The sequence below is a fragment of the Tamandua tetradactyla genome, chromosome 17, assembly GCF_023851605.1.
Source record: "Tamandua tetradactyla isolate mTamTet1 chromosome 17, mTamTet1.pri, whole genome shotgun sequence".
In the NCBI taxonomy this organism is placed as follows: Eukaryota; Metazoa; Chordata; class Mammalia; order Pilosa; family Myrmecophagidae; genus Tamandua; species Tamandua tetradactyla.
In genome coordinates, this window is record NC_135343.1 from 2,887,545 (window position 1) to 2,907,888 (window position 20,344).

The 20,344-nt window shown below is 52.8% G+C and overlaps 1 protein-coding gene across 5 annotated transcripts in view; it reads right to left on the bottom strand.

Annotated features, from left to right (window-relative positions):
• The window catches only part of FAM178B (family with sequence similarity 178 member B), an 87,874-nt gene that overhangs the window by 28,618 nt on the left and 38,912 nt on the right, over positions 1-20,344 (bottom strand). For all 5 annotated transcript variants that reach the window (XM_077133805.1, XM_077133802.1, XM_077133804.1 and 2 more), the window contains one exon: positions 5,349-5,466. In XM_077133805.1, the coding sequence (XP_076989920.1) occupies positions 5,349-5,466 (118 nt within the window). The remainder of the gene's footprint in view (positions 1-5,348; positions 5,467-20,344) is intronic.

A 20,344-nucleotide genomic window follows, 5' to 3' on the forward strand; every position in this document is an offset into this window, starting at 1 on the left:
AGACAAAATAAAGAGTCAGTGGCTGAGAGATTTCAAACAGTCAAGAGGTCATCCTGGAGGTTATTCTTATACACTATATAGATATCCCCTTTTCTGTTCATGGGATATTGGAGTGGCTGGAGGGAAGTGCCTGAAACTGCTGAGCTGTGTTCCAGTAGCCTTGATTTTTGAAGACGATTGTATAACTGTCCAGCTTTTACAATGTGACTGGCTATTGTGAAAACCTTGTGTCTAGTGCATGGACAAACGAGTAAGAAAATAAGGATAAAAAATAAATAATAAGGGGAATAAAGGATAAAAAAAATTGGGTAGATTGAAATACTAGTGGTCAATGAGAGGGAGGTGTAAGTGTATGAGGGGTTTTTTTTATTTCTCAGGAGTGATGGAAATGTTCTAAAAATGATCATGATGAAGAATGCACAACTATGTGATGGTATTGTGAGTCACTGATTGCATAATATGGTTGGACTATAGGTGTGTGGCTATTTCTCAATAAAAATATATTTCTAAAAATGTGCTTTCTAGAAACTTACCCCTGCAAAGGATAGGTCAAGCCTACTTAAAATTAGACCTAAGAGTCACCCCCAAGAGAACCTCTTTTGTTGCTCAGTTGTGGCCTCTCTCTCCAGCCAACACAACTAGCAAACTGACCACCCTCCCCCTGTCTACGTGGGACATGACTCCCAGGGGTGTGGACCTTCCCGGCAACGTGAGACAGAAATCCTAGAATGAGCTGAGACTCAGCATCAAGGGATTGAGAAAACCTTCTGGACCAACAGGGGGAAGAGTGAAATGAGACAAAGTGTCAATGGCTGAGAGATTCCAAACAGTCCAGAGGTTATCCTGGAGGTTATTCTTACGCATTAAGTAGATATCACCTTGTTATTCAAGATGTAGTGGAGAGGCTGGAGGGAACTGCCTGAAAATGTAGAGCTGTGTTCCAGTAGCCATGTTTCTTGATGATGATTGGATAATGATAAAGCTTTCACAATGTGACTGTGTGATTGTGAAAACCTTGTGTCTGATGCTCCTTTTATCTACCTTGTCAACAGACGAGTAGAACATATGGATTAAAAATAAATAAAAGGGGAGCAAATGTTAAAATAAATTTAGTAGATTGAAATGCTGGTGATCAGTGAGGGGGAGGTATAGGGGGTATGGTATGTATGAATTTTTTTTCTTTTTGTTATTTCTATTTCTGGAGTGATGCAAATGTTCTAAGAAGTGATCATGGTGATGAATATACAACTATGTGTTGATTTTGTGAATTATTGATTATATACCAAGAATGGAATGATCATATGGTAAGAATGTTCATGTACGTTGTTATATTTAAAAAAAAATTTTTTTTTAATTAAAAGAAAAAAAACTGGACCCCCTCCCCCCCAACAAAAAGTACCTTCTAGAACAGCCAGAGCCCCACTCAGGGAGGGGGCTGCTCACGCCAAGGGTGCCAGTGGGCGGCAGCTTGTGCGACCCCTCTTGCCACGCATCCCGCCACCCCTCCCGTGCCCCCTCCCCGTGCCTCCTCCCCGTGCCTCCTCCCCGTACCCCCTCCTGCCACCCCTCCCGTGCCCCCTCCCTGTGCCTCCTCCCCGTGCCTCCTCCCCGTACCCCCTCCCCGTCACCCCTCCCCGTGCTCCCTCCCCGTGTCCCTAGTGACGGCTTAGGCAGAGGTGTGTGGCTGACGTGGAGTGTGTGCATGAGTGGGGGGCTCCCCTCTGCCGCTCCTGCACCCTGCACCCTCCTTACTTGGCTTTCGCTAATGAAGACAGGCTGATGAGAACCCCACGGTCAGCAGTGGGCACCTGGGTGCAGCTCCTCGCCTGCCACTGTGGGAAGCAGCGTCCCTGCGGCTCCCACAAATCTCCGCTACCATTTCTTCTCGGAGGAGCAGGGTTTGTGCCCCGGACGCGAGGGGCACCCACACGGCGAAGGTGGCGAAGGGGGCCTGGGGCTGGGCTCGGCCATGCGCCTGCGTTCCGGCCTGGTCTAGAGAGGGTGAGCTGGGGCTTCCCGCCTGGGGCGCCTCTGGGACGCCCTGGGCCTGGGCAGGGTGGGAGGGGGTCGCCGGCGCCAGCCCACGGAGGGGCAGCGGGTCCAGGAGCAGCAGGTGGGCACGTACAGCACCCCGCGGGTGCTGGAGGCTGGATGCGCCTTTGTGAGCATACTGGGGAGATGGGTTTCCTGGGGCAGCCGGGGAAGTGAGCGGCGATGGGTCTGCTCCGACTCGGGGAGGCGAGTGTGGAGGTGACGAGGGGCTCCCCTCCTCCTCGGGAAGCTGTGCAGGGCTCCGGGCCTACGGGCGTGCACCCGCCTGGTGGGTCCCTACTGCCTGCCTCTGAGCTGGGCCGCTGGCCTCTGTGGCTGTTCCCTGTAGGAGGAGGTCCTGGCCGTGGGGCCCCAGGGCCACTGTCCAGGGCTGGGGCTTGGGCCCAGCAGGCTCACTCTGCGCGCACCAGGCCATCCTGAGAAGGGCAGAGTGCCAACCTAGTCCTAACTGTGCCCCAGGGGCTGAAAAAAACAATAAAGCTGTTATCTAGGCACTGCACCTACATGCTCAGACGTCTGGGCGCTGGTACCGACGTGCCGAGAGCAACACAGCCGGCCGCGGCCATGCCCCCCGCCCCACTGGCTCCCGCCCCAAAGCCGAACAGACCCGCTGTCTCCGCAGACAGGGTCAAGGTGAGGGGGAGGTAGAGGCTGCGCTCATGAAGGGGAGAGAGAAGCATGTTTTATCTTATCAGATTGCGCTGCCCGAGATGGTCAGTGACCCACCAGCCCCATGCTGGCTGGGGAGCCCTGAGACGGACCAGCTGCCTTTTATCCACGTGCTTGGCTCGCCCCAGGCTGCCCCTTGGAGAACAGACTGGAAGGCGGCCACAGCCCCCACTGCACGTCTGGGTGGCCATCTCGGGCCCCTGGCCGGGTCTTCGGCCGGGCTCTGTGGTCAGGGCGAAGCCTGGGAGCAGCAGCCATCCCTCCCCAACGGGACGCCTTCTGCGGGGGACGGCGCACGCCAGGCTCCTGTCCTCGTGCTGTCCTTCCAGTGTCCAGGCCCTGCCCTCCCACGGGGGCTGCCTCTTTCTGAGAAGAGGGATGGGTGGACTCCAAGGACGAGCTGAGATCACGAGCAAACGGCGAGGGAGCTGCCTTCCCCACGCTGGCGACCAGAGAGCAGGCAGCACCCGGCAGCCGTGCCCGTGATAAGGGACCCAGAAGCATCCGCTCCACCAGGGGAGCCCAGATGGGGACGTGCCTGGAAGACGACAGAGAGGACAGAAGTGCCCACCGTGGAATGCCTGGGCCCTGGGCCAAGCTCTGAGCTGAGTCAGGATGCAGGACCAGTGGGCTGGCGAGGGGCTGGGCGAGGGGGCCAGGGTGGCGGAGGCAGCTGGCTCTGGGTTTGCCCCCACAGCCCCGAACGATGCCGAACCTCTGCTGGGGAGACGCCAGGCCCCTCCTGAATATCCTGGAGGGGTTGTCCTCCAGCCTCGTCCATTCCAGAACCTCCGCAGACAGCAAGTCAGCCTCTGAGAGAGCTGGCCCCTGGCCCCCCACCAGCCCCCAGGGGTACCCAGGGCTCTTTCTGCTTCTCAAGACAAGGCCTTGTCCAGGCAGGCAGCCTCTGCAGTGGTTCGGCAGGTTGTGCCCAGCCCCACCTCGCAGACTTTGCAGCTGTCCCCACTGTGGGAAAGGTGCCAAGAGCCAGCCAAGGTGGGGGATCCCAGGGAACGGGGGGTCAGCCTGCCCGGGACGGTGACCGCGCAGCCCTGGGAGCCTTTGGGAAGGCTGTCGGTCAAGGGTGGTGTTCCAGGGGATTTAAGGTAAGACTGTAAAGGGCCTCCTGATGCCCACCTGCCCTCCTGCTGCCTCCAGGGACAGTAAATTTGTCCCACTGGGTAAAGGAGGGAAAGCTCCCAAGTTCTGGGAGAACCTAGGAGGGGGATCGGGGTGTTCTCACAGAGTGAAGCGTGAAGCAGGCAGCCCCAAGTGTCCAGGACCACCCCCACTGCCCAGGGGACAGATGATGCCCGGCAGAGCAGCCAGGAGTGGCCTTGTGCACAGAAAGAACGCGTACTGCATGATGTCACTTTAAGGACATGGCTGGAACATGCAAATTCTTACAGCTAGAACACAGAGTGCAGGGCGGGGGACAGGCAGTGACTGCTTAACGGGCACAGGGCCTGTCCGGGTGATGGGAAGGTTTCGGGGCTGGGGCCGACGGCGTCCACCTGTGACCGTCACTGACCACCATGAACTGCGTGCTTGAAAGTGGTTAAAATGGGAAATGCTGTGCTATATACATACTACCACAATTAAAAAATAAAGAAGAAACCATAAAACAAAAGCAGGCAAAATAGCAAATACTATCAAAGGCTAAAAAAATTGAAAAGTGGCTCTTCCGAGCCCCGCAGGCCGCACAGCCCGGGCCTACTCCCCCTTGGATTTGTTTCTGCGTGCGGATCTTTCCCTAACGCACCCCAGGTGCCACGAGCTCAGCCCTGCGCTTGGGAAAGGGAAAGTGGCTTCTCATACCAGATATGGAACGCGGAGGAGAGGGGTCGGGGCGCCCACTGGGTATTTATAGCCAGAGTCGAATGTGGTTTACTTGGTTTGGCAGCCAATCTGCAAGCGCAGGCGGGGGGCAGGTTCCCAGGAGAGCTCCCCCACCCCCGCTGCCGGCCACAGCCGCCCGCACACCGGGGACCCCTCCGGCAGGACTGGGGCTCTTGGATAACCACCCGCCCAGGTTCTAAGCACCTGCTGCATCTCAGTCCAGCTTCTCAGAGGACACGCAATAACGAGTCTGATGTGCTATAATTTGCAGAACAAGGCTGTGCGAGGGCTCGCTTTCCCAACCCAGTCTGAGCGCCCGGTGCCTGGAGCACAGGGACAGGCGAGCTGCACGCTTCCCTCCCCATGCCAAAGCCTGGCCCCGGGACCCAGGCGGCCCGTCGGACAGTCGATCCAGGACCGTGGAAACTGTGCAGAAGTGCACCTTGCTGTTTGTAAATTTAAGTCGGGAACGGGAACAAGCAGGAGGCCTGGAGACAGACGGACAGGCCTGGAACATATCTGGAAAACGCCTGGCTGGGGGTCCAGGTTTCTCTGGGGAGGAGGTCAGCCCCAAAGCGGCGAGACCCCCAGCCCTGTCTCTTTGGTCCAACCAAGGCGGCACCGTGGTGGAACCTGCACCATTCGAGGCGGCACATGGTGGCACCCACACCATTCAGGGGACATCCATGGGCCGTCCGGTAATTCCCTCAGCCGGAGCCTCTCAGGAAGGACGACCCTAGGGGGCCACCCTTGCCCTGTGAAGGACTCGGTGGGCGGGACACACTCACCTGGCCCCACGCTGAGCGGGCCTCATGGGGTACAGAGCCGGGCTCTGGGCTCCCAAATTCTGAAACGCCTTGATGACCTCTTGCAGCGTGGGGCACCACAGAGGGGCTGCCGTGCTACCTGCCGGGCCAAAGCAAGGCGGAGCGTTAGAAGTGGGGAACAGAGGACTCACCCCTGCCGCGTGGGGGCCGCCTGGCCTGGGCGACCGGTGCTGGACTCCCTGGCACCACCCTTGCATCTGGGCGCAGAGAATCTGGAAGTTCTCTTACCCAGCTTTAGAGGCCCAGCCGCATGGATGGGCAAGGCCCCGGGGACAGCCAGCAGCTGACCGGCCAGGTCAGGCTAAGTGAGATGGCGACCCACGAGGCAGAGGCCCCAAACCACGGGACCCGGCAGCTGCAGGCCCAGGCTGTCTCTACCACAGGCTGAGGCCAGTGCTGCGTCCACTGGCCCCGCTGGCCGCCAAGCCCCTTGCTGGGTGTGCGGGTGTCTCAGGTCCACCATCCCAGCCAGCAGCACTCCTGGCCCCCCATCCACAGCCCGGGAAGTGTCCTCTCAGCAAGCGCGGGCTCGGGCACCAGTCTCTCTTGTTCGGTTTCACAAAACATGAAAAATAATCTGAACATTTCAATCAAGAGGACAGGTCTTAGGGGCACAGGGCTTTTGCTTCTGTCAGGGTATTTAAAACGAAAGGAATCAAATATCTAGGAATAAATTTAGCTGAGGATGTAAAGGACTTATACACAGAAAACTACAGAACACTGCTGAAAGCAGCCAAAGACCCAAATAAATGAAAAGGGCATTCCATGCTCATGGGCTGGAAGACTAGACGTTAAGATGCCAATTCTACCCAAAGCAATGAGCAGATCCAACGGCTTTCTTTGCAGGACAGAAAAATTCATATGGCAGGGCAGGAGCCCCAGGCAGCCAAAAAAAAAAAAAAGCTCGAAAAAGAAAGCAAAGTTGGAAGGTGCACACACCCCAATTTTAGAATTTATTACACACACTGATATTACACGCACCGATCACGGCATTATTCACAACTGACAAAGGGTGGAAGCAACCAACGCAAGGACAGACGAATGTGGTCTAGCCATGCAACAGGACGTTGTGCCAGCCACCGTGTCCTGGCACACATGACAACATGGGCGAGCTCTGGAGACATCAGGTTGAGGAAAAGACGCCAGACACAGAGGACATACATTGTCAGAGCGCACTGATCTGAAGGAATGAGAATGAGCAAATCTGTAGAGTCGAAACTGGAATCCCGGTGCCCAGGGGCCAGGTGGGTGGGGAATGGGTGCCGGGTGCCTGCTGGATGACGGGAGAGTTCTGGTGGTGGCGGCGACGATGGTGGCATAACGTCGTGGATGTAATCAACACAACCGAATCAGGCATCTCAACGCGGTTAAAGTGGGAAATTTTAGGTTGTATAAATGTTACTAGAATAATATAAAAGAAAAACCGTGGGACGGCATAACCGTAAGTGTGAGCTACAGCGGTATAATGACCCACTGTGACAGAGGTGCCACACCGACACAGCACAGTAACAGGGAAAGTGTAGCGGGAGGGGTGTGTGGGAACTCTGTACTTTCTGTGTGATTTTTCTGTAAACCTACAACTGCTCAAAAAGTCCCCCCACCCCCATGGCCCTGGGCGGATCCTATCCACACCATCCGTATGAAATATAAAATAAAACGCCCATCCGTATGGAATAATGAGACGGGGGCATGTTCCAAAGTTGGCTGCCCAGGGCCCCCAGTCCACAGGCTCCGCTGCAGTGTGACCTGCCACGCCCGCTGAGCGGGGGCTGCCCTCCAGCCCTTCTCGCCTCTGGGAGCTGCCATCTTCACTCCATCGCCTCTCCCCATTAGAGCGTGACGCCCAAGAGGGCAGGGACCCTGTGCATCAGCGGCTCGTCTCCAGGGCCGAGAGGACAGGCTGGCCTGCAGAGGAAGCTGAATGAATGAATGATGACGCGAGCCCCAAATAAACCTGACCAAGAAGTTCGCGGTTAATAGGGAAACTGACAGCAAGGCCCAGCAAGCGAGCTGCACCCAGACTGCGGGCGTTTTGTGTAAGGGCAGGCGAACCGTGGGAGCCAAGCACCCGCAGCCCGGGCCTGAGCCCCCCCCAGGCCCCACCCCCACGCACGCACCCGGGCGCCAAGCAGCAGGAAGGCGGCCCAGGTGAGACGGCCTCCAGGCGCCCACAGTGCCGGAGGGGAGGGCTGGCAGATGGACGCAGCCGAGCGTTCCAGCGCAGATGCCTGAGCAGCTGGGACGCTGCCAGGGCACAGGAGGGGACAGCACGGCTGGCAGGAAGGACGGAGGCCACCAAGCAGAGGGCCACAGAGCAGCCGGCGTCCAGAGACCGAGGGCAGAACAGGCCAAGGAGGGAGGCTGGGCCGGGCTGGCACGAGGGCCCTGACAGGCGTCCAGGAATGCCTCTGACCGGCGCCCGGTGTCTGTTTGGAAATGTATATGGGTTGGAGCTCACCAAGCTAGTAACTCAACTCCTCGGGGGGGAAACTTTCTCACTTGTTTTTCTCCTCTCGGGCAACCTCACAAGCACGTGTGCCATCATCATACCCCTTTCCTGCTCCACAAACGGGTGGGAAGAACGAAGTCTGCAAAACACGCCGAGATCGCGAGCGCAGGCGAGCTGCTCTCCAGGGTCTGGGAGGGCTGTGCATGGCTGTGCGTGTGTGCACGCACGTGTACGTGTGTGGGCAGCTGAGGGGCCTTTCCAGGAAAGGCTGTCACAGGTGGAAAGGAAAGTGACCTGTGCAAGGCCCCAGGAGGCCCAGCCAGGATGGAGCGTGTGGCAGTGTCCTCAGACCCCCAAAGGGGCTGTGCCTGCCCTGGCCCTTTCCCCACCCCAGCCCCTGCAGGTGTATCTGCTGCTTTCAATCCCCTCGGTTGGCAGCAGTGCCGACCCTGGAGCCTGGCGTCTTCCCCTCTCGCCCTTCCTTCCCCAGTGGGCCCTCTGCCTGAGGCACACCCCAGGGATGGAACGTGGCAGTTTCCAGGGCTGTTTTGGGGCAGTTTCTGGGGAGAGGACTCAGGGTGCGTCCGGACCAGGCCATCCCCAGCATCAGCCCTGGGGCTGCTTAAGCCACGCTGGGAACATGGCACCAGAGGGGCCGTTACTCAGGCTGCCTCTAAGTAGGCCATGCGCTCGGCTTTTCCACGGCTGCTCGCCCCAGGGAAGGGTTTTCTGGAGAGCTGGCACCCAAAGGAATGCAGAACTGATGCCTGGGGGCCCGGGGCTGACTGCTGGGCTCATCTCCTAATGCAGGGTCCCTACCCACAGGACACGGTCCTTTCAGGTGGTGCCGGGGTAGGTGGGGGCTCAGGGTGGGACTGTGTCTTGTGAACCGCGCCAGCCCTGAGCTCCCAAGCCCCCGTCCGGAGGCCAGGAGTTCAGCAGCATCCCTTTAGTGCTGTCCTGGGGTAGGCTGGCCACACAGGGGAAAGGCAGGGGAGAAAGTGCAGGGCCCGAAATAAAAAGTGACCTTTCCATCTGTGGCTTGGAGGAAGCTGTCACTCCACAGAACGCTGCAGCCCACCCTCCCCCCACTGGTGTGGAACAGGCACCCACAGACTCACCCCCAGAGCCAGCCCGCAGGGCTCCCTCAGCCCCCCCCCTCTGCTCCCCTTCCACTCGTTCCCGCCCACTGGGTGCACGTGAAATGGGTCTGGGGCCCTAGGGGTGAGGGGTGGGGGCCCTGGGAGGAGGGACGGCTGTTCACCTGCCTGCCCGAGCCAGCCCGCACTGAGGGGCAGCACGTGGGGGGCTTCACCCCTTCTGCCCGCCGGCCGGTTGCTCGCTGCCTCCGCGCCTGCCTACCTGCGGGCACTCAGCAGTAGGGTGGACCCGGGCTGGTGGTGAGAGCTGCGGATGTGGCCGTGAGCCCGACCCGGGCCTGGCCTCCGGCAGCTGACGTTCGGGGGACACACAGTAGGTGAGTACGTGTAGGAAGGACACACGTGGCTGGGGCCGGGGCATCTTGGCAGACCCTCGAGGGAAGGGGGGCGACGCTGCACCCGAGCATATTTCCTTGTGTGGGGCCCAGCAAGCAGCCCGCAAGCCAGAGCGGGGCAGGGGTTGGGGGCGGCGCGGGGCCCAGGGGGGTGGGGGCTCAGGGAGGGGGCTGTGGGACCCAGAGGGGGAGGGACCCATGGAGAGGGTTGCAAGGCTCAGTGAGGGGGGCGCAGGGCCTGGGGGGGTTGGGCGCAGGGCTGAGGGAGTGGTGCGTGGGGCCCAGGGAGGGGTGACGCGAGGCCCAGGAAGGAGGTGCACAGGCCTGGGGAGGGGGCGTGGGGCCCAGGGAGAGGGCATGGGCAGGGAGGCAGCACGGACGGTTGGGGCAAGGGGTCACCGCTGGCGTTCCTGAGGAAGGGGTGACGGTGCCACAGGGATACACATGGGGGTGAAAAGCTGAAATCACATCAAGTCAGTCTCTTCGAGATGGCACGTGTCGCTGCCCCTGCTGCAACGGCAGCCCAGGCGGAGCCCGGCCCTCTCCCCGACCCCCCATGCAGTTCGTGGCCTCACTCCCCACCCTGCCCTGCCCACACTCCTCTGCAACCTCCAGCTCCTCCTCAGCCCGCACTCCCCGCCTCACACCCCCTCTGTGGGTCCCTGGCCCAGGGATTTGTGTGGGTGCTGGGTGAGTTAGGGGTGCTGTCCAGCCCATCTCTCCTCTCTCCTGCCCCCTGTAACTCACATGCTGCCTGGGGTCACCTGACACTAGCTTTTGGGTCCCCATGTACAGAGCAGAGCAGCACTGGGCCAAACCTCAGAACCACTTGTATCTACTAGGGTTAGTGCAGGTTCAAATGACAAAAAGACAAAAACAACATCCAAAAACAACACCCCCAAAACTGACTTAACTAAGCTGGTATTTTGTTTCCCTCTAATGAAAAGGAAGTCCACTGCTGGCATGGGGACCCGATGGTTCCTGGGTGCCCAGTTCTCTCTGCTCTGCCATTCTCAAGGTGACCTCATGGTCCAGGATGGCTGCCAGAGGCCAGCTCTTACGTCTGAACTCCAGCCAATCACTTCCTCACACTGCCACCTAAGTATGCATTTTGGGAATGTTTTTAAAGGGCACAGGGCTTGCTCAGTGCAACTAAGGAAGGCAGTAGCAAATACTTCTTAACTTCCCATCAAAAGAGCTTGAGGTTGACTGGGAATAAATGAAAGGGCTTCCCAGTAGTGCCTCTGAACACAGGGCACAGTAGGTTCTAGTTTTGGATTTCTGAACCCAAGTTGGAATATTCCTGGTCTCTGGGATAAAGTGAAACAGAAGAAAGAGTCCACGTTGCACCTCTGGCCAGCAGATCCTGCAGTCTCAGGGGCAGCTGGAGGGACTTACTCTATTTTGCATTGAGAATTCACTGGGAATGAAAGGTGGGGATTCTCAAACCCCTCTGCACACTGGCATCATCCACAGAGCATCAAAAATTACTGCCACCTGGGCTCCACCACCAGTGCTTGTGGTTTAATTAAAAAAAAAAATTCCCCCAAGACAGGTTTGGGAAGTACTGATTCAGTGAAAGCAGTGGGCCTGCATGCCAGACCAACGTGGGTGCCCCTGTCATGGCACGTGGCCAAGGTGAGGGTGGGCTGGGCAGTGTGTGGATTCAGTGGGTGCCCCGGCCTCCCTGTCCTGTGCCCCTGGGGCCCAGGTACCCAGGGCTGCCCAGCCGGCCACTCCCTGGACAGGGCCCCAGAGCCCAGAGGGCAGGGCCCAGGCCCCAGGGCTTCTCAGAGCTCCCCGGGGGCAGCTGCAGACAGCTGCGCTGCAGGCTCCAAGACCGGGGGAGCTGCCCTCATCCTTGGACCAGAGTTTCGAGTGCCCAGCAAGTCTGGGGCAAATGAGGCCTGAGCTCAGGGAGAGAGCACTCGTCCCCACCTGGCCACACCGCTCCACCAGGAGGTGCCCGGGCAGTTGTGGCCAGCTGGCAGGCGCGGCGGCACCTCCAGGCTCCCCGTGCACAGACAGGCACCCGATGCTGGCTGAGCTGGGGCACCTGCGCAGGCCTGTCCTCAAGGGGCCAGCTGGCCGTATCCTGACCTTGGGGACCACACCACAGCAGGCTGCCCGGGTGGGGACAGAAGGTACCGCCAGGGATCAGTGCTGACCGACGTCCACGCTGGCCGCAGACCCGTTCTGGGAAACTCATTCACAGGCGCCGGCCCTCAGCGAGGGAGGACCTGAGCCCTGCTCGGCGCTGCCATGGCCGCGAACAGACGCTGCCACGGCCTGGCTCGCCCCGCCCTGGCACGCTCAGATCAGCAGAGTCCCTACATCAGGGTAAGATCACAACTGGACAGGGCCCCCAAGTGGGAGAGCGGCCATGCGCCTCCGTGGCAGGGGGCACAGCCGGGGGGCTTCCCCGTGGAAGAGACCAGCCTACAGAGCCGCAGCCAGGGGGCTCTAGGGGGCCTGCAGAGCATCCGGCAGATGGGACGCAGCGAGTGGCCAGTGGGGCCGGGGTGGGTGGCAGGCGAGTGTCCTGAGGCTGAGCCGCACTCCTCGGCCCTCTGTTATCCCTAAACGGGGAAGTAACAGTGTATCTACTGTTGGATTGTTGTGCTGACTAAATGAGACGGTTGGCCTAACGCCTGGCTTCGTACCTGACCCCAGAAAGCCCTCTGGAAACCTTTATGGGAAGACATTAACATCACCTCATATTTCATACGCAAAATGGAACAAAAAGGGATTGTAGAGCTAATGGAAACACTAAAACTGACACACTTTGGGAAGAAAACGGGGTGAGAACTTCATGACCCCAACCCGGGGTTAGAACTTCATGACCCCAACCTGGTAAATATTCCTTAAATGTGACACAAAAAGCACAAGGTGTGATGCTAGAAAAATAGATTAGACTCATTATCAGAGCTGACAAGACCAGGTTTTAAAAACAAGGCTCATTTAGGAAGGTGAACGACTGCCGTGCCGTGAAGCTGCAGACTCTGCGGCGGGGAGCTGGGTTGGGCATCCCCTGGGTGCTCGGCAAAGTGTTTTCCAACCCATTTGGATCTACCCAGCATTCACACTGGAGTTCTTGAAAAAAAAAGGGGGTGGATGGGAGATGAGCTACTGTGACCTCAATTTCTACCATCTGAAATTGGGGAAAAGCAGCAAATCAAAAATCAAACCCAAGGAAAGCAGAAGAGACTAAATAAAGTGCAGGAATCAATGAACCAGAAAGGAGAAAAACAATAGGGAAAATCAGTGAAACTAAAAGCTGGTTTGGTGAGATGAACCTATCACCTGATTGATGACAAATGATCAACATCAAAATGAGAAAGGGTCATCACGCCCAACCCTACCAATGTTCAAAGGGCAATGAGCATTTCGGCCAACTTTGTGCCCCAAAGTGTGAGCCTCGGGTGACAGGGAGCGGACAGGGGACACGCCCCCAGGGAGCAGCCCCCATACCTACTAAAGAGAGTGGGTGAGTCAGCAAGACCCTCCCTACAAAGCGAAGCCCACATGTCTTCACTGCTATTTGTTTTTTAATTAAAAAAATGAGAAAAGTTGTGGGTTTACAGGACAATCCTGCATGGCATACAGGATTCCCACACACCAACACTTGCATTGGTGAGGAACATTTGTTACAATTGATGATAGCACTTTTTTGTAATGCTGCTATTTTTTTTTTATAGTCGTTAAATTTGTTACCACTGATGAAAGGTTATTAAAGCAGTACTATTAACTAGCGCCCATAGTTTACGTAGGGGTAGTGTTTCCCCATGGTCCCAACCTATTATTATTATTTTCTTTTCATGCACGTCTTTATTGTATTACTCACCGACCCACACACTGATTGAAGGGACTATCAGCCACAAGGATTTTCTGGTTTTTTGCATGGGCAGGCACTGGGAATCAAACCCGTGTCTCCGGCGTGGCAGGAGAGAACTCTGCCTGCTGAGCCACCGTGGCCCGCCCAGTCATAAGGTTTTGACAGTCATGTGGTCACAAGATAAAAGCTATCTAGTTCTACAGTCATTATCAACATCCAGGCTACCAGGTTACAGTTCAACAATTTCAGGGATTTCCTCTGATCCTCAGTAATTTTACCAAACGCTGAAGGAAGAAATAGAACCAGTTCTGGAGGGAGCGCTCCCTGCACGCTGCGACACCAGCATTTACGTGCATGAACCGGGAGAGACATCAGGCGGCGGGAAACAAGGAGACCCAGAGGACAGACGGCGTAGGGTTCCTCCTGAGAGAAAAGACTGGAGCCTGCAGACTCACAGAGACAGGAAGCACAGCATGGGCCAGAGGGCGCGGGGCGGGGGAGGTAACTCATCGCGGGTGCCAGGTCTCTGTCTGGGATGATGGAAAAATTCTGGCGATGGACGGTGGTGGTGATACAAAAACATCGTAAACATGACGGAGGCCAGGGGATCGTGTACTTGGGAGTGGACGTAATAAGAACGCTCAGGCTGTGCTCCCTGTACGTCACCGCAATTGAGAAAAACCATAAAAGAGACGCGAGAGACAATGACAATGAAATGCAATATTATGATCCTGGACTAGATTTAATAAAGGAGGAAAAAAAATGCCCCAGAAGGACATTATTGGGGCAAATGAAAACTGCAATATAGACTGCAGGCTCCATATCAATGTGAAATCTCCTGAATTTGATAACTGTATTTAATGAGGCTATGTAAGTATCCTTCTTAGGAAATGTACACAGAGTTCAACGGTAATGGAGTATGATGGATGCAAATGCTATTTCTCAAATGCTTAGAAATAGCTAGCTGGATGGATAGAATGATGTAAGAGATGTGCCCAAATGGTAAAAGCTGGTGATGCAGGTATCTGGGTAGGGGGTCCTGGGACTCTCTCTGGTCAGGTTTGCATATCACCATCACGTAGGGGCACATAATCTTTTCTGTATTGTTCCACTTTTATCCTGTGTGCCGTGAAGGCAAGCTCTCTCTGTATTATCTGGCATTATGCTTGCAATTTTCCTATAAATTTGAAATATCTCAAGATAAAAAGTTACAAAGATTTCACTCAGATGCAATATCTAGAAATAGTAAATTCCTAGAGAAAGAAAGTAGAGTAGAGGTTACCAGGGGATGGAGGGAGGAAGGACGGCTCATTGCTGCTTGGTGGGTACAGAGTGCTTGTAAGTTTTGAAATAAAAACTTTTTTAAAAGTCAATGTAATTCACTGTATTAAGGGACTAAAGAATAAAAACAACATAGGATTGTCTTAAAATCCCACTTCCCTTTCCTTGTAAATATTCTCAAGAAACTAAGCGTTTCCAAGTTGCAGGATAACAGGGTCCTATATAAGGACCGACTGTGTTTCACAGACTAGGAATGAAAGATCAGAAACTGAAATCAAACAAAGACGTCATTTACAATAGCAACAAAAAATATGAGTTGCTTAGGGATAAATCTGACATGCTGTGTGCAGGACCTGTACCCTGAAAACCCACAGCAGTGCCGAGAGTAAGGAGAGACCCACATAAACAGAGAGCCGTGCCATGTTCACAGATCGGGAGACTCAATGTTCTTACCAGGCCAATTCGCCCCAAACTGATTTATGGATTTGCTGAGATCTCAATCAGAACCCTGGCAGGGTATTTTTGTAGAAAACGACAAGCTCATTCTAAAATGTAAATGAAAATACAAAGGACCTAGAAGAGCTAAAACAACTCTGAAAAAGAAAGACAAGGGTGAAGGATTTAAAGTGCCTGCTTCAAGCCTTACCATAAAGCTGCAGGGAAGACAGTGGGGTCAAGTCAGATTTATACATCAAAGAAACAAAACTCAGAGCCCAGAGCCAGACACACAAGTGTGTGAGCAACTGACTTTTTCATAAAGGCACCAAGGGTATTCAATGGGGAAGGACAGACTTTTCAACAAACGATGTGGCAACAAGTGGAGAGCCACATGCAAACGAGTTAATCTCACCCCATACTGTACACGAAAACGAAATAAAAATGGATTGTAGAGCTGGTGGAACTGCTTAAACTACCACATTTTTACAAGAAAACAGGGTACGAACTTCATGACCCAGACTTGGCAAGTATTTCTTAAATCTCACACAAAAAACACAAACTGTGATGAAAAATATCAATAAATTGGACTTTGTTAAAATTTGAAAACTTGAACTTTTTGTACATATACACGTCAAGTATGTAAACTGTAACCTTCAAAGGGGTACAGGTTCATGCATGTCAATTATAGCTCAATAAACCATGCTTTTGAAAGGATGAGCTGAAAGGTATTAAGTTTTCTTTTTGCACCCTGGTGGCTCATCCCACTTCCAGGACCCCACTCTGGAGAGCTCAGGCTCTGGGCCTTCCCGAGATCCAGGGCAGAGAACTATCAAAAAGCAATCCAGAGGACACCGAGGGCATTTCAAACAAATGCCAAAGTGGCAGAACTCTGTTCTGTCTGCTGTTGCAGTTCTCCTCCAGGGGCCTGCCAAAGGCTCCAGACAGCATCCCTATTTGCCACTGACACCTCCAGCACCATTGGATCTGCTGGATCATACGGCCCAAGTGGCAGAGCAGCTTGTACAGCAGCCTGGACCTGTCGCAGAGCCTCTTCTTGTTCAGGTCCCCACTCAAAATTAGCAGATTTTAGCCAGAGGAATTAGACATGAAAAAGAAATAAAAGCATCCAAATTGGAAAGGAAAAAGTAAAACTCTCATTGTTAGCAGATGATATGATACTATATGTTGAAAATCCTGAAAAATCTACTGCAAAGCTACTAAAGGTAATAAATGAGTACAGCAAAGTGGCAGGGTAAAAGATCAATACTTCAAACAATAGTATTTCTATGTGCTAGAATGAGCAATCTGAGGAGGAAATCAAGAAAAAAATCCATTTTCAATAGCAACCCAAAATAATAAAATATTTAGGAATAAATCTAACTAGGGATATAAAAGACCTGTACACAGAAAACTATAAGAAATTGCTAAAAGAAATAATGGAAGACCTGGATAAATGGAAGGACATACCATGTTCATGGGTTGGAAGACTAAATATATTTAGGATGTCAATTCTACCCAAAATGATTTATAGATGCAATGCAATACCAATTAAAATCCCAATAACTTACTTTGCAGAAATAAAAACCAATAACCAAACTTATCTGGAAGGGCAGGTTGCCCCAAATAGCTAAAAATATCTTGAGAAAGAAAAATGCAGTGGGAGGGCTCACACTACCTGACTTTAAAGCACATTACAGAGCTACAGTAGTCAAAACAGCATGGTACTGGCAAAAAGACAGTTATTCTGACAAATGGAATTGAATTGAGTGTTCAGAAACAGACCCTCTCACCTATGTTCAATTGATCTTTGATAAGGTGGTCAAGCCAACCCAACTGGGACATTGCAACCTCTTCAATAAATGGTGTTCGGAGAACTGTCTATACATATGCAAAAGAATGAAAGAGGATTCATGTCCCTACACAAAAATTAATTCTAAATGGATCAAAGACCTAAACATTAGAGCTAAGACCATAAAACTTTTCAAAGAAAATGTGGGGAAATATCTTATAAATCTTGTGATAGGAGGTGGTTTCCTAGACCTTACATCCAAAGCATGAGCAATGAAAAAAGAAATAGAGAAATGAGATCTCCTCAAAGTTAAACACTTTTGTGCATCAAAGAAAAAAAAATTAGCAGATTTTCTGGTCACTTGGCAAATGGGCTGGTGTAGCACACTCAAATGAGGAATATGTTGTCTCCAAAATCCAAAGAGGCCAGCTAGGCATTGGGCCTCTTTTTTTGGTCGTAGGAGGGGCCAGATGCAACAGCTTCTCCTTCACCTTAAAAGGGATATCTCGACATGCCCCACACCACTGGACACCTAGAAATTTCACTGAGGTGGAAGGCCCCTGCATTTTTGTTGGATTTATTTCCCATCCCCTGACACGCAAGTGTCTTATCAGTAAGTCTAGAGTAGTTGCTAGTTCTTGCTCACTAGTTCCAATTAATATGGTATCATCAATATAATGGACCAGTGTGAGGTCTTGTGGGAGGGAGAAACGATCAAGTTCCCTGTGGACAAGTCTGTGATACACGCCTGAGGGAGGACATTTAGCCTTGCCAGCTAAATGCAAATTGTATCTGGTGGTCCTTACTGACAGCTATTGAGAAAAAAGCCATTTGCCAGATCAACAGCTGCATACCAGGTACCAGGCCATGTGTTGATTTGCTCAAGCAATGATACCACATCTGGAACAGCAGCTGCAATTGGAGTCATCACCTGGTTAAGTTTACGATAATCCACTGTCATCCTCCAAGACCCATCTGTTTTCTACACAAGCCAAATAGGAGACTTGAATGGGGATGTGGTGGGAATCACCACCCCTGCCTCCTGCAAGTCCTTAAGAGTGGCAGTAATCTCTGTAACTCTATCAGGAATCCAGTATTGCTTCTGATTTACTATTTTGCTAGGTAGGGGCAGTTCTAGTGGCTTCCACTTGGCCTTTCCCACCACAATAGCCCTCATTGCACAAGTTAGAGAGCCAATGTGGGGATTCTGCCAGTTGCTGAGTGTATCGATTCAAATTATGCATTCTGGAACTGGGGAAATAACCACAGAATGCATCCGGGGACCCACTGTGAGACAGACCTGATCTAAAACTCCATTGATCACTTGACCTCCAGAAGCCCTTACTCTAACTGGTGGACCAAAGTGACATTTTGGGTCTCCTGGAATTAGGCAGTGTCTAGTAATCCCCCAACCATCTGATCCATTTCCCCAATTCACAGTCACCGTGGTAAAAGGCCGTCGGTGTCACTGGGGAGGCTGGGAGGAAGGTTAACGGTGTAACTTTTTGGCAGTGTATAAGGGTCCTTCTCCACGGGTACCCAGCCCTCCCCTCATTCAAGGTCTTGTAAACTGTCTCAAGTCTGGGAATTAAGGGGTCAGTGACTCCTGGTTTTTGTAATTCAAATTAGACTTCTGTTCATTTGACCTAGAATTCTTCTCCTCATACAGCTCAAACAAGAATTAAGTAGACTGCCCATCTATCTTACTTCTTGGTACCCCATGATCTACTAGCCAATGCCACAAGAGTCAGGTTATTTTGATTGCTGCTCTGAGTCTGCTGTCCCTTATGGTGGCCACGCCCACCTTGTCTATGGTGATTAAGTGCCGCCACGTGGCTTCTGCTCGGGATCCTGTCATCCCCACTGTGTTTAAGGATTCCAGCTCAGTGACAGCAGTTCCTACAGTAATATCTGACCTACAGAGAAGTGCAACCACAGAGCTCTTCAGGGACGACGGCGCTAGTCTCACAAGTTTATTCCTCAGAGTCCTGTGAAAGGCGCATCCTCCGGACATTCCTGGGGAGCGTGCAGTCCTTTTGCAGTAAATCCTCTCTCACACTTCCATCTCTCTAAGCCTCTGGACCCCTCATCTACATTGTAGCGGGGCAGTTCTGGCATTCAGACCTCAGGTAATGTCGGCCACCTTTCGATCCATGTTTCCGCCAACCATCCAAACAAGCTGTTAATGTCCTTTCTAAGCCCCCAAGCGTCCACACTGAATGCAGAATCTCAGCTTAGCGGGCCCAAATCAATAAATTCAGCTTGATCCACCTTTATACTCATCCCATCATTATCCCATGCCCTTAATATCACTCCCACACACATTCCCGATTTCCATCCACATAAATTGGAAAACTCACACAGTTCTTTTGGAGTATAACGTACCTCCTCATGGGTCACCCTTTGTACCTCACCTTTTGGGCCTGTTGGGACTTCAGTCTAGTTATAGGTCCGGAAGAAAAGAGGAGTGGTGGGGGTGGGTCATGAAAAGAATTATAAGTGTCTTTTAAGCCAATAACCTCAGGGCACTGCATTGCAGCTTCATCTGGTAAAACAGGATTAGTCACTCCAGACAGAGGAGTGAGGGCTGTTTCCCCAGGGGAGGTGGTTATGGGGTCAGCAGGCAGAAGGGTTAATCGCTTCAGGTGGAGGTTGGATGGCAGACTCCCCTGGGCAGACTGGAGGTCAGGAAGCTGTCTCCTCAGGACAGACCATCACAGCCCTATCCAGCAAAGGCTCAGCAGATTCCAAGGTCTCCACGTCCCGCTGACGTTACTATCAGCCCATGTGGTCCCATCCCAAGTCTCAGGTTCCCATTCTCTTCCAGTCAAAGCCCCTCCTTTGACAACAGACACCCTGCAAGGTTGAAATTTTAGTTTATGTTGTGAATCATACAGTAAGACTTAGGTCTGATTTTTCAGAGATCTCAAGTCTGTGACTACAGGAAATAAGATTTTCTCTCAGGGTACATATGGAAACTTTCACATCTTTCATACAGCGCTTAAATTGCAAATGTGAAGCCTTCGGCTCATCCTTTTCCCTCATAACTGTATCCAGCATATCTAACAACAACCAGCCAACATCATTATACCTCTTAATTCCAGAAAACTCTGTTAAAGCGTCAAAAACACTCTCACCAGAGCCTGGCCTCACATAAGCGTACAACTAGCAGAATGTAATGGTGATATTTTGCGTATTTCTTTTGCCAACTCACCCCATGGACTGCCAGTGCCATCTTGATTATTGGAAACAGAGCCATTAGTGTCTCTGAGCCTAACCAGAGTAGAAAACCAAGTGTAAAACCCTATTTTTAAGAATCTGTTTCTTAGGAACCATTCCCAGCACTTAGCTATATTAATTGGAGTTCTCTAAAGAAACAGAACCAATAGGAGAGAGCTACAGATACGAGATTTATAAAGGCGTCTCACACAACTGTGGGAATGGAAGAACCCAAAATCTGCAGGGCAGGCTGTGAAGCTGGCCAGTGTGATGAAGGGTCTTAACGAACTCCATGGGAAAAACTTGCTGGCTGAAGAAACGGTGAAAATTCTCTCTTCTTCCTTAAAAGTCTTCGACTGACTGAATCAAATTCCAATTGTTGGGTTCTCTCGTTGTAGGAGAGATGCCTTCGTTGATCGCAGATGTGATCAGCCACAGCTGCAGTCAACTG